This window comes from Salmo salar, chromosome ssa12, assembly GCF_905237065.1.
Source record: "Salmo salar chromosome ssa12, Ssal_v3.1, whole genome shotgun sequence".
Classification (NCBI taxonomy): Eukaryota; Metazoa; Chordata; class Actinopteri; order Salmoniformes; family Salmonidae; genus Salmo; species Salmo salar.
In genome coordinates, this window is record NC_059453.1 from 31,542,798 (window position 1) to 31,557,460 (window position 14,663).

Below are 14,663 nucleotides of genomic sequence, written 5' to 3' on the forward strand. Positions count from 1 at the left end.
CGTGACTTTCTATTCCCCGAAACCCAGTCAACCAACGTTGAAAGAGGACGTTGCTATGGCGATTTAAAGGGAAAGATTCGGAAAACTGAAAGATGTTTTTCGGGTAGGGTAGATATTTTACGCCCGTTGGTGTGTGTGTGTTTGTGCACCTGCAGTACGATGGGGAGCTGTTCGGGGGGGCTCCTGTTCTCCACTCCCATGGTCAGCCACACCTGGAACGCTGTCAGCTGCTCTGCAAAGAACGGACTGTGCTATTGGGATGAAACAAAAACAATCGTTTTAATACATCTATGATGAATATACATCTAAATACATACAGTACATTGATACTGAGCTCACTCACAGAGTACATACACTATATATACAAAAGTATGTGAACACCCCTTCAAATGAGTGGATTCGGCAATTTCAGCCACACCCATTAGTGATAGGTATATAAAATCGAGCACACAGCCATGCAATCTCCATAGACAAACAGTGGCAGTAGAACGGACTTACTGAAGAGCTCAGTGACTTTCAATGTGGCACCGTCATAGGATGCCACCTTTCCAACAAGTCAGCTCGTCAAATTTCTGCCCTGTTAGAGCTGGCCCGATCAACTGTAAGTGCTTTTATTGTGAAGTGGAAAAGTCTAGGCGCAACAGCTCAGACACAAAGTGGTAGACCACACAAGCTGTCCTTGGTTGCAACACTGACTACCAAGTTCCAAACTGACTCTGGAAGCAACGTCAGCACAAGAACTGTTCGTCGGGAGCTTCATGAAATGGGTTTCCATGGCCGAGCAGTCGCACACAAGCTTAAGATCACAATGCGCAATACCAAGCGTTGGCTGGAGTGGTGTAAAGCTCACCGCCATTGGACTCTGGAGCAGTGGAAACACGTTCCCTGGAGTGATTAATCATGCTTCACCATCTGGCAGTCCAACGGACAAATCTGGTTTTGGCGGATGCCAAGGGAATTCTACCTCCCCTATGCAGTGTCAACATTAAAGTTTAGTGGAGGAGGAGTAATGGTCTGGGGCTGTTTTTCATGGTTTGGGCTAGGCCCCTTAGTTCCAGTGAAGGGAAATCTTAACGCTACAGCGTACAATGACATTCTAGACGATTCGGTGCTTCCAACATTGTGGCAACAGTTTGGGGAAGGCCCTTTCCTGTTTCAGCATGACAATGCCCCTGTGTACAAAGCGAGGTCCATACAGAAATGGTTTGGCGAGATTGGTGTGGTATAACCTGCACAGAGCCCTGACCTCAACCCCATCGAACACCTTTGGGATGAATTGGAACTGCGACTGCGAGCCAGGCCTAATTGCCCAACCTAACTAATACTCTGGTGGCTGAATGGAAGCAAGTGCCCACAGCAACGTTCCCACATCTAGTGGAAAACCTTCCCAGAAGAGTGGATGCTGTTATAGCAGCAAAGGGGAGACCAACTCCATATTAATGCCCATGATTTTGAAATGAGATGTTCGACGAGCAAGTGTCCACATACTTTTGGTCATGCAGTGTATCTTGACCTGCATACAAACACAGCTGTGACGTCTCAAACACACAACTCAACAATAGCATTATCCATTTAATAGTTTGATCTAGAACACCGTTCTCGAACACCCACAAATTAGGCTTAATGCATAGATAATGAACTGTACACACAATACCATTTTTATCATTGTAGAATGAGTTCTGTAACAATGTTTATTTATTTAGGTTGTGTGTGTAAGTTATATAAGTGTGTGTGTAAATTATATAAGCATGTGCACGGCAACTCAGCACGTCGATGTCTACAACGCAACACACAGACATTAATCTCAATACAATCTGTAACACACAGTAGTCATGAAACTAATGCAGCACACCTCTCTATGTCACACACACACACACCAACTGAACAGAGTCAATTCTTATACCGATCTGTCTATTACATAACACCCTTACATAAGGAAGCCTCTATTGTAGCCTTGACTACCAGCTGCAGTAGTGTGTGAGAACGTGTCACTTCATTATGTACCACCCCTCTCTTCCCTGCTTCCCTTCAGCCCCACAGAGCAGTGCTGTCATGACAATGTGTCTGCCGCTATTAACTGCGCCATGAACAGTTTCATCATCGTCGTCCCATTAATATAGCAGAGAGAATTACAACAGAGACTCTCTCGCTCCCGAGGGTAGAGGGAAATATTACCACTGGTTGAGGAAGTGAATTTGTGAATAATCAAAGCACCACCGCGATGCTCTCTCACACACTTACACGCTCAAACACGAGGAACGAACACGTGCACACACAAACTAACAGACAAAGGGTTTCTCTAAACTCTGAAGCGAGAGAGAGAGCGTGCGAGAGCGAGAGCGAGCGAGAGAGCGAGCGAGAGAGCGCGAGAGAGAGAGCGAGAGCGAGAGAGCGAGAGAGCGAGAGAGAGAGAGAGAGAGAGAGAGAGAGAGAGAGAGAGAGAGAGAGAGAGAGAGAGAACCGAGAGAGAGAGAGAGAGAGAGAGAGAGAGAGAGAGAGAGAGAGAGAGAGAGAGAGCGAGAGAGAGCGAAGAGAGAGCGAGAGAGAGAGCGAGAGAGAGAGCGAGAGAGAGAGCGAGAGAGAGCGAGAGAGAGAGCGAGAGAGAGAGCGAGAGAAGCGCGAGAGAGAGCGCGAGAGAGAGCGCGAGAGAGAGCGCGAGAGAGAGAGAGAGAGAGAGAGAGAGAGAGAGAGAAACATTTGTAGAGGACCCAGGTGGGTCAATTATAGTGCCATTAAGCATGCGTGGGTGACGGAAGAGAGGGAAGAAAATGGAGAGAGAGAGAGGGAAGAGGGATGTTCTCTCAGAAGTGGTAGAGAAGAGGCACACCTCAACAGGCCAGGTGGAGAACTGATGGGACTGCAGACTCGGAGGGAGGGAGTGACGCTCTGTAGAGATTCATTCAACTTTCTGCATACAAACTTTTGCAATGGCAGTGCATTGCTCTCTGCCTGATATGGTGTCTGAAATTAATTTCATAGCTACGTTTTGTGAGGAGAGATGGAGGAAGAGAGCGACAAGTGAAAGAGGGAAAAAGACAGGGGTGGCAAACTAATTTAGCCTGCGGGCTGCGTTCGGTCTTCACCGGGTTCCAGGGCGCTGCATTGAAATGTTAGATTTTCTTGCCATGGGCCGTATGTTTAACACCCCTGGAGTAATAGTTCGAGGGAGAGTGGAAAACAGATCAAGGGAGTTCAAGTAAAGACGGCATAGATAGAGGGAGGAAAAGAGAGATGGAGAGTTCAGAAGATGACAGTAGACTGCTTAAGGAGCCCTTACACAACCCCTGGTAATAATCTGATGATGTCACAATCAGCTTTTCTACCCCTGCCTGGCCCAGGGTTTTTCCCCAGAGAGACTGGGAATTCAATATTACAATCGCGGTGGATTATTACACCATAACGGGATGCTAAACTTTTGTAGCTCGCCTGGACAGACCGACTCTGCTATTTCTACAGGGAGCTGCAACAATGTATCATTAATGACCATCTCAATCTCTGGGTATAAAATACATTTCTGTATTATTGTAGAAAAGCACAGAGGTAGGCGGTATATGGCAGGGCAGCAGGTATTGTTCTACACCATTCATACCACCCTAACTGACCCCAAAGATGATGTGTTAGCACTGACTATCACAGTGGGAAACTTTCAAGTGTGTGTGTTGAAAATATCTTATAATGAATGATTGAGTTGCACTGACTGGACAAGCAGCCCCAGACGGGTTTAACAGGATGGAGTGATACACTGACTGGACAAGCAGCCCCAGACGGGTTTAACAGGATGGAGTGATACACTGACTGGACAAGCAGCCCCAGACGGGTTTAACAGGATGGAGTGATACACTGACTGGACAAGCAGCCCCAGACGGGTTTAACAGGATGGAGTGATACACTGACTGGACAAGCAGCCCCAGACGGGTTTAACAGGATGGAGTGATACACTGACTGGACAAGCAGCCCCAGACGGGTTTAACAGGATGGAGTGATACACTGACTGGACAAGCAGCCCCAGACGGGTTTAACAGGATGGAGTGATACACTGACTGGACAAGCAGCCCCAGACGGGTTTAACAGGATGGAGTGATACACTGACTGGACAAGCAGCCCCAGACGGGTTTAACAGGATGGAGTGATACACTGACTGGACAAGCAGCCCCAGACGGGTTTAACAGGATGAAGTGATACACTGATGACCACAGCTACTATCACTGCTATTGACTCAGTGACACGTGGGTGGTTGTGATGTATCAGTGGAAATAAAAGGGCATTTTAACTCATAGAAGTACCAGGGTCAAAGTTACCGTCAGTTAGTGGGGTTATTTCTCAGTGAGGTGTCAAACACACAGAAATTGTATCCACAGCATACACAGCAATATATCTTAACGCCTGAGGGCTATTCAGATGAAGGGAAAAAAAGCCTTTGGCAGTGTGGCCCCGCAGGACCTTGGTGAAGACAGAATTTGGACACCAGGCAAAATGACTTTGAGACCCCTGACACACACACACACACACACACACACACACACAAAAAAAACCATGACTAAGTCCCAAAGTTACAGAGGAACCCGCACTGATAAATGGAAGAAACACACACTCACCCTGAAGGCGGTGCCCTCCTCAATGATGGTGGGCAGCTGAGAGAGACAGATGTCCACAGCCAGGTCCCATGCCTGCCTGTAGAGGAACGATGCATACACACACACACACACTAGGCATCAACAACCCAAATGCCCAACACACACACACAGACAGTCCTAGAGAGGGCAGCATTGAGGCTTTGATCCATCCCAAACTCTGTTCTACCTGGTCATCATGTTTAATTCACACTGTTACATAACACACATCAAACCCCCTTCCCCTCTTTCCCCCCCCTCTTCCCCTATCCACCAACCCCCCTTCCTCCCTATTTGCTCTGAGGCAGCACTTGGGGTCTGCAGCTAAGGGGTTTGTCCTCTGGTTAGAAAGTGCATGCAGGAATTGAGCATTTGGTTGACGAATGCAACAATACGCAACGTTACAAATTTGTTCCAGTCATTGAACGCAACTAAGAACACTGCCTTTGCCTATTCCATCCAGGTAATAGAGGAATCCAAGATAAATGACTAGAATACAATTCTCTATGGAGAAAGACATTTCCCTAGTAAAAGGATCCTAGATGCTAGTTATAATCTATGTAGAATACAAATCATCATATCATTCACATAACACAGTGTGCATTCAATATTCATATCAGGTATAAATATATGTAATCCCAGTTCATGAATATATCAAATATATGAAACATCTGGAATCAGTCGAAAAACAAGCAGACAAGCATTTGTTTGGCGACCAAAAACCCCCCCGTCTCTCTTGTTAGTATCAGTTTGGGAAGTGAGTGAAAAGTGACATGAAACGTGATTGGGATTTGATAGGAGTGAGGGGTGTGTGATGGCCGCAGGTAGCCTAGCGGTTAAGAGCGTTGGGCCAGTAACCCAAAGGTCACTGGTTCGAATCCCCGAGCCGTCGTTCAGAACTCTGACGCAGTTGTCAAGTCAACACATCTGTCATTGCTGCTGTGAACCGCATCACAAGAGCGATGCCAAAGAAAAGATGTATAAAACATTGACATCATTGATGCAACTTCAATGTTGTTTGAGCTGCATTGTGTATCACTAAATTAGCTTGAGATGATTTGACTGCAACACCGCATCCAAGTTGCTTAACACAGAGCTGCCAGTCAAGGTGAGCTCATGAATAATAAACTCCCCGCCCACAAAGCCTGTCTTTTCAAACTTCCTGAGATAAAGTACTTTTTCGCACATTCTGAGCATTTCTATCCAAAAACAAATATTATGGGTGATATTTTAGTCACTCAAAAGGCTATTTTACATGGGAATCAGAATGACAGTTCTTTAAGTGTGTATGAGGGAATTTGTATCTAGTTGCTGACACTGCTATAGCTTCTACCTGCAGCAGAGCTTGGTGCAGCCATAGCGCCATACACCCCCATCACACCTGTCCCCAGCCAATTTATATCCTAATAATGGCCCACTAATAAAGACAACAAGAGCATTTTAATAACACTTGCTGGTTGTGTACGGCCACCATCAATCAAAATATTTCCCCAAACCCTCACTATTTCTCTCCACCTCCACACTTACGTATTTTTCTTCTTTTCTGCGTCTCCTACACACTTTCTATTAGTTTCTCTCTTCCTTCCTTCTTTACTGCCATCTAGCTACCTCAACACTTCCTATCAGTCCCTCTCCTCCACTCTTTCTTCCTTCCTTCCTTCTTTACTGCCATCTAGCTACCTCAACACTTCCTATCAATCCCTCTCCTCCACTCTTTCTTCCTTCATTCCTTCTTTACTGCCATCTAGCTACCTCAACACTTCCTATCAGTCCCTCTCCTCCACTCTTTCTTCCTTCCTTCTTTCTTTACTGCCATCTAGCTACCTCAACACTTCCTATCAATCCCTCTCCTCCACTCTTTCTTCCTTCCTTCTTTACTGTCATCTAGCTACCTCAACACTTCCTATCAGTCTCTCTCCTCCACTCTTTCTTACCACCCCTTGTTGTCCTTTGACCTCCCCCTTCTCCTCCCTTCACATTCTCTCTCTCGCTCTGTGCTTCCTTTCTTGCTGGTTATAGCATCTCTTTAGAGCTGTGATGGGGTGTAGTAACAAAGGGAAAGTGCACCCCAGATTATTCAGTGCTATTTAATGTCTTCTCAAGAAGAGATAATGGAGGCAATAAGAGAGGAAAACAGGCGATCGCTCACTCAAGAGGCTTTCAGCAACAACACTCTCCCTCAACTAATGCTTTTATCAACTGATGGTGGAAAAACACACAAAAGGATTTTGCAGACCGTTTTCAACATGAATCTAATGAATGGACAGGCAGGATTTAATAAAAAAGGCAGAGAGAGAGAGAGAGAGAGAGAGAGAGAGAGAGAGAGAGAGAGAGAGAGAGAGAGAGAGAGAGAGCGCGTCTTACCACATGGCGTGCATGTATGTAGGTGGCAGGCGCGGACTGCTGACAGGGGTGCAGTTGTATGACCTCATTATCCTCTCGGCCAACAGGAAGTTGCGGAATAAACTGGCCACCAACAGGTCCTGACGAAAGAGCTTCTGGAACAGATCTAGAGAGAGGGAGGATGAGTAAGAGGAGAGAGAGAGAGAGAAAAAAGGAAGAGAAGAACGGACATGAAGGAATGGAAAGAAAGAAAGCGATAGGGGCAAGGGAGCATGGTCGATGGAGAATAACAGACCGCATCAAAGAAAGAGAGAAAGAGAAACAAAGAGATGTACAGTGCATTCGGAAAGTATTCAGAGCCCTTGACTTTTCCCACATTTTGTTACGTTACAGCCTTTTTCGAAAATTGATTAAATCGTTTTTTTTCTTCATTGGTATACACACAATACCCCTTAATGACAAAGCAAAAACAGGTTTTTAGAAATGTTTGCAAATAAACTGAAATATCACATTTACGTAAGTATTCAGACCCTTTATTCAGTACTTTGTTGAATCATTTTTGGTGGCAATTACAGTCTCGAGTCTTCTTGAGTAAAATGCTACAAGCTTGGCACACCTGTATTTGGGGAGTTTCTCCCATTCTTCTCTGCAGATCCTCTCAAGCTCTGTCAGGTTGGATGGGGAAAGTTGCTGCACAGCTATTTTCAGGTCTCTCCAGAGATGTTAGATCGGGTTCAAGTCCGGGCTCTGGCTGGGCCGCTCAAGGACATTCAGAAACTTGTCCCAAAGCCACTCCTGCGTTGTCTTGGCTGTGTGCTTAGGATCATTGTCCTGTTGGAAAGTGAACTTTCGCCCAGTCTGATTTCCTGAGCGCTCTGGGGGAGGTTTTCATCTAGTATCTCGCTACACTTTTCTCCGTTCATCTTTCCCTCAATCCTGACGAATCTCCCAGACCCTGCCACTGAAAATCACCCCATCAGCATGATGGTGCCAGGTTTCCTCCAGACGTGACACTTGGCATTCAGGCCAAAGAGTTCAATCTTGGTTCTCATGGTCAGAGTCCTTTAGGTGCCTTTTGGAAAACTCCAAGCAGGCTGTCATGTGCCTTTTACTGAGGTGTGGCTTTCGTCTGGCCACTCTACCATAAAGGCCTGATTGGTGGAGTGTTGCAGAGATAGTTGTCTTTCTGGAAGGTTCTCCCATCTCCTCAGAGGAAAACTAGGAGCTCTGTCAGAGTGACCATCGAGTTCTTGGTCACCTCCCTGACATAGGCCCTTCTCCGCCGATTACGCAGTTTGCCTGTGCGGCAAGCTCTAGGAAGAGTCTTGGTGGTTCCAAACTTCTTCCATTTAAGAACGATGGACGCCACAGTGTTCTTGGGGACCTTCAATGCTGCAGACATGTTCTGGTACCCCTCCCCAGATCTGTGCATCGACACAATCTTGTCTCGGACCTCTACGGACAATTCCTTCGAACTCATGGCTTGGTTTTGCTCTGACATACACTATCATATGTGGGACATTATATAGACAGGTGTGTGCCTTTCCAAATCATGTCTAATCAATTGAATTTACTACAGGTGGAATCCAATTAAGTTGTAGAAATATCAAGGATGATCAATGGAAACAAGATGCACCTGGGCTCAATTTCAAGACTCATGACACTTATGTAAATAAGGTATGTTTATTTTTAATACATTAGCAACAATTTCAAAAAACCTGTTTTCATTTTGTCATTATGGGGTATATTGTGTAGATTGATGAGAAAAAAATAATTGAATCCATTTTTGAATAAGGCTGTAACGTAACAATGTGGATAAGTCAAGGGATCAGTGCTTTCCGAATGCACTGTAGGTGTGCATGTATTGAATGCCCTGTAGGTGTGCATGTATTGAATGCCCTGTAGGTGTGCATGTATTGAATGCCCTGTAGGTGTGCATGTATTGAATGCCCTGTAGGTGTGCATGTATTGAATGCCCTGTAGGTGTGCATGTATTGAATGCCCTGTAGGTGTGCATGTATTGAATGCACGGTAGGTGTGCATGTATTGAATGCACGGAAGGTGTGCATGTATTGAATGCACGGTAGGTCTGCATGTATTGTGTGTGTGTGTGTGTGTGTATTGAATGCACTGTAGGTGTGTATGTATTGTGTGTGTGTATTGAATGTGGACAGACAGGCAGAGTGCAGTAGCAGCGCCAGATAGATCAAGGCAGGGGGCGGTAGTGACATTTTCAACTCGTATTATTAATTCATGCATGATCTCAGTTTAATGGGGCCAGGTGTCTCCAGTGTTTATCCCAAACTAATAATAATAATAATTGGTGTGTGTGTGAGGCAGTGAATCTGTGTGTGAGAGGGAGTGAGTGTCTGTGCATAAGTGTTTTGATTGTGGTGTGATTCAAGTGTACGTGTTCACGTGCTTTTGTGTGTGAGTATGTCTGTGTGAGTGTAGTTTGTGAGAGTAAAGTGTGTGGTGAGGTTGGATTAGTTGTGCCATGCCTTCATGAAGGAGATTCACTGTGATGGAGTGCTGATTAATGAATGGCAGTGCCGTATTGCTTCTGGGGCTTATCAGCCCATTACCACTGTTCTCCTCTCACATCACGACTCACATGAGTGTGAGTGAGTGACTTTCTACTTGTCTGGGCAGCCCAGGTAGACACAGGGGTATGAGTGTGTGTGTGTACCTCTGGGCAGCACGTTCCAGGCGATAGTGTCAGTGATAGCAGTGAAGATCCAGTTGAGCTCTCCCAGTGGGGTGCGTCTGTCATTCAGTCTCCCAGGTATCCTACACAACACCATAGGTTGGTCAGTAACATTAACATACAGGTAACTGTCAAAATAAAGGAAACGCCAACATAGTGTCTTAATAGGGCGTTGGGCCACGAGTCAGAACAGCTTCGATGCACCTTGGCATAGATTCTACAAGTCTCTGGAACTCTGTTGGAGGAATGCGACCATAGATATAAAGCAGTGTTCTATATAGATATAAAGCAGTGTTCTCTAGATAGATAGATAGATAGATAGATAGATAGATAGATCTATCTATATATATATATCGATATAAAGCAGTGTTATATATATATATAGATGCAACACGATTCTTCCGCGAGAAAAATCATTTGGTGTTTTGTTGATGGTGGTGGAAAATGCTGTCTCAGGCGCCGCTCAAGAATCTCCCATAAGTGTTAAACTGGGTTGAGATCTGGTGACAGACTGCCATGGCATCATACATCGTTTTCATTCTCATCAAACCATTCAGTGAACACTCGTGCCCTGCGGAAGGGGGCATTGTCACCCTACGGAGGCATAGCCATGGTAACCAAAATAATGGCCTTCCCAGCATTTTTATACATTTGTAAATGTCTTAAGTCAGGAACCAAACCTGTGTGGAAGCACCTGTTTTTAATATACTTTGTGTCCCTCATTTACTCAAGCGTTTCCATTATTTTGGCAGTTACCTGTATATTCCATATAAAATACACTGAGTGCACAAAACATTTAGAACACCTTAATATTGCGTTACACCCCCTTTTGCCTTCAGAACAGCCTCAATTTGTCAGGGAATGGACTAAAAGGTGCACAGGGATGCTGGCCCATGTTGACTCCAATGCTTCCCACAGTTGTGTCAAGATGGCTGGATGTCATTTGGGTGGTGGACCATTCTTGATACACACAGGAAACTGTTGAGCGTGAAAAACCCAGCAGCGATGCAGTTCTTGACAAACCAGTGCACCTGGCAACTACAACCATACCCTGTTCAAAGGCACTGAAATATGTTGTCTTGCCCATTCACCCTCTGAAGGGCACACATGCACGGCCCATGTCTCAATTGTCTCAAGGCTTGAAAATCCTTCTTTAACCCGTCTCCTCCCCTTCATCTACACTGACTGAAGTGGATTTAACAAGTGACATCAGTAAGGGATCATAGCTTTCACCTGGATTCACCTTGTCAGTCTGTCATGGAAGGAGCAGGTGTTCCTAATATTTTGTACACTCAGTGTTCAATATCTATAATACATCCATTTCATCCGTCTAATTAACATAGAGCTATTCATGTCAGTGGCATCAAACTATATTAACACTTTAAAACTGTCATTAGACTTGATGGGAAAGCACCGCAGAATGTATACACATATAAAGCACTAAAATAGACTATATAGTAGTGCTAAGCGATTAACCCAAATTTAGATTATTTTTCATTTTTTAAACAACTATCATGTCAAACGTTTACTGTACTTATGGTATTTGTATGCAATAGACTGCCTAAACTAATCAGTTCAAATGACTTGAATTCCATTTTGTTGTGTTTTTTTATTTTCATGAGCTTGATGTGCAGTTTGTAGAGATGAATCACATCAAGTCTGAACTGTGTGATGTAGTAGGGAGTTGTAGTTTCCAACAGGCCAATCTTCTATACTGAACAAAAATATAAGTGTAACATGAAACAATTTCAAAGATTTTACTGCGTTACAGTTCATATAAGGATATTAATCAATTAAAATTTATTAATTAGGCCCAAATCAATGGATTTCACATGACTGGGAATACAGATGTTGGTCACAGATAGCTTTTAAAAAAACAAAATGTTAGGGGCGTGGATCAGAAAACTAGTCTGTATCTGGTGTGACCACCATTTGCCTCATGCAGCGTGACACATCTCCTTCTCATAGAGTTGATCAGGCTGTTGATTGTGGCCTGTGGAATGTAGTCCCAATTCTCTTTAATGGCCGTGCAAAGTTACTGGATATTGGCAGGAACTGGAATACGCTGTCGTATAGGTCGATCCAGAGCATGCCAAACATGCTCAATGGGTAACATGTCTGGTGAGTATGCAGGCCATGGAAGAACTGGGTTATTTTCAGCTTCCAGGAATTGAGTACAGAACTTTGCGACATGGGGCCGTGCATTATCATGCTGAAACATGAGGTGATCACTGCGGATGAATGGCACGACAATGGGCCTCAGGATCTCGTCACGGTATCTCTGTGCATTCAAATTACCATCGATAAAATGAAATTGTGTTCGTTGTTCGTAGCTTATGCCTGCCCATATGATAACCCCACCATGGGGCACTCAGATCACAACATTGACATCAGCAAATCACTTGCCCACACAACGCCATACACGTGATCTGCGGTTGTGAGGCCGGTTGGACGTACTGCCAAATTGTCTAAAACAACTTTGGAGGCAGCTTAGAGAAATTAACATTACATTTTCTGGCAACAGCTTTGGTGGACATTCCTGCAGTCAGCTTGCCAATTGCAAACTCCCTCAAAACATGACACATCTGTGGCATTGTGGTGTGACAAAACTGCACAATTTACTGGCCTTTGTCTCCAACACAAGGTGCACCTGTGTAATGATCATGCTGTTTAATTGGCTTCTTGATATCCCACACCTGTCACATGGATGGATTATCTTGGCAAAGGAGAAATGCTCACTAACAGGGATGTAAACAAAATTGTGCACAATTTGAGAGAAATAAGCTTTTTGTGCGTATGCAACATTTCTGGGATCTTTTATTTCAGCTAATGGAACCAACACTTTACATGTTGCGTTTTATTTGTATTCAGTGTACATAGTTTAGCACAGAAAACATGGTAATTAACTACAATGACCATAATCCATTACGCGCCCGCTTAAACTTGTGTGGTCTGTGCGGAGCAAGACGGAGACTGTCGCCTTGTGCACGCGCGCGAGAGAGAAAGAGGAGGCTAAAGACTAGCTAGCAGAGAGTGTAGTAGTGAACTAAAGGGAGAGACACTAATGGCTACTGGACTGGAGGGAGAGAGGGAGCGACGGGGTTAACACTAGAGCTACTGTGGGGTTAACACAAGAACTGCCACTGACATTTGATTTTGCGCCTTCCCTGATTTTTCCTAAATATTTGTATTTTACACTTCTCATTTGTCAGAATTGGAAATCACAAACAGAAAAATATTTGGAGCCTTTACCAGTTTTTTTCCACACCTATTCCAAACTTAACCCCCCAAGACAATGTGCTGTAGGACATTGGTACCCACCCAGGTGCTAATGTGACTCTCTCCTCACTAAATGAATGACAAATGGATGAATGGGCAATAATTGTGCACCTTACTTCACAAATGAATTGAAATGAGGCCTAACTGAATGATAAGGAGGGTGAAGAGGTAGATTTAACTTAGAAAGACAATAGTGTAATGATGAGTTGGTGTTATGCCTATTTATCAGCAGCAAATCACCTGGGGGCTGATACCATTTTCTTTTAAGTTTTACTTTGTGAACATAAGCTGTTATGGAACTGTTTTATTTACTATAAGGGAAACTAAAACATGCTACGTGTTGCAGTAGGCCTTCAGAATAATGCTAAACATATCCTTGACTATACACGTTGATGAGCGGGAAACAACAATGCCAGTCAGCCTTCCCAGCCGGCCCATCGAAACCACACCTAAACTATACCCAAACTAATTTCACAGATTAAGAGTTAGACTACAGACAAGATTCAATTGACAATCTGATGAGTGACAATATTAGGCCTATCAGTTGGCAAACTGTATATGCAGGGAAAGGAGCATCACTTTATCATGTCCTCCTTCAGAGTCACAAGCGAGTAAAACATTTACATTTCTAAATAGTATCAGAAAGAGCATATTCTGCCGTCTCTATTACACTTACCTTTGTCAAATAACTCTTATAATTCAAGAGGTTTAGCTCTATTTCCAAATGTCACTTTTTCCAAGAACATCCCTGCTGTCCATGAATTCAGCACATGACCACTTACGCGGCAGCAATGCTATGCCTACTACGCAAAAACGAGTAACATAATACAATTAAAATATGCTATTCTGTCATCAGTGGATGAATGGGCAATAGAAACCAGATAGAAACTGATAATGGTGCATGTGACTTGAATAAAATGATTGATGAGGGTGATTGAATTGGATTGATCTGAATGATGAGGGTGAAGAGGATGATTGAATTTAGAACATTGTAATTTTGATGAATTGTGGGCAGTCTTTTATTATGAAAGGCTGGAAATGGTATATAATTTCCCCTCTGTGAGAGTCAAATTAGACACAGAGTACAACATACAGTGTGTGGTTCACAATGGCAAGCCAAACCAAATGAATGGACGCACTAACAGTATTGCAAAAGCTGCAGAATTTAGGTGAGATCGAGTCGGATGGAGGATCATATATTTAGCTTGAAATCGACGTTGCTGATTAAGAGTCCTCATCTGATTCAGATGTTGACTTCCGCCTCTGATGCCTGAGCTTTGCCACAGAAAAAACTCAGAGCCAACAGACGGCGAGACAGGAGCCTGGGAGGGACGGCACGGCGAGACAGGAGCCTGGGAGGGACGGCACGGCGAGACAGGAGCCTGGGAGGGACGGCACGGCGAGACAGGAGCCTGGGAGGGACGGCACGGCGAGACAGGAGCCTGGGAGGGACGGCACGGCGAGACAGGAGCCTGAGAGGGACGGCACGGCGAGACAGGAGCCTGGGAGGGACGGCACGGCGAGACAGGAGTCTGGGAGGGACGGCACGGCGAGACAGGAGCCTGGGAGGGACGGCACGGCGAGACAGGAGCCTGGGAGGGACGGCACGGCGAGACAGGAGCCTGGGAGGGACGGCACGGCGAGACAGGAGCCTGGGAGGGACGGCACGGCGAGACAGGAGCCTGGGAGGGACGGCACGGCGAGACAGGAGTCTGGGAGGGACG

At 44.9% G+C, this 14,663-nt stretch overlaps 1 protein-coding gene across 1 annotated transcript in view; it reads right to left on the reverse strand.

The window, feature by feature from the left end:
* The window catches only part of LOC106564921 (regulatory-associated protein of mTOR), a 198,684-nt gene that overhangs the window by 73,186 nt on the left and 110,835 nt on the right, over positions 1 to 14,663 (reverse strand). Inside the window, 4 exon segments of the mRNA XM_014131441.2 lie at positions 150 to 251; positions 4,596 to 4,671; positions 6,975 to 7,119; positions 9,643 to 9,743. Coding sequence (XP_013986916.1) covers positions 150 to 251; positions 4,596 to 4,671; positions 6,975 to 7,119; positions 9,643 to 9,743 — 424 coding nt within the window.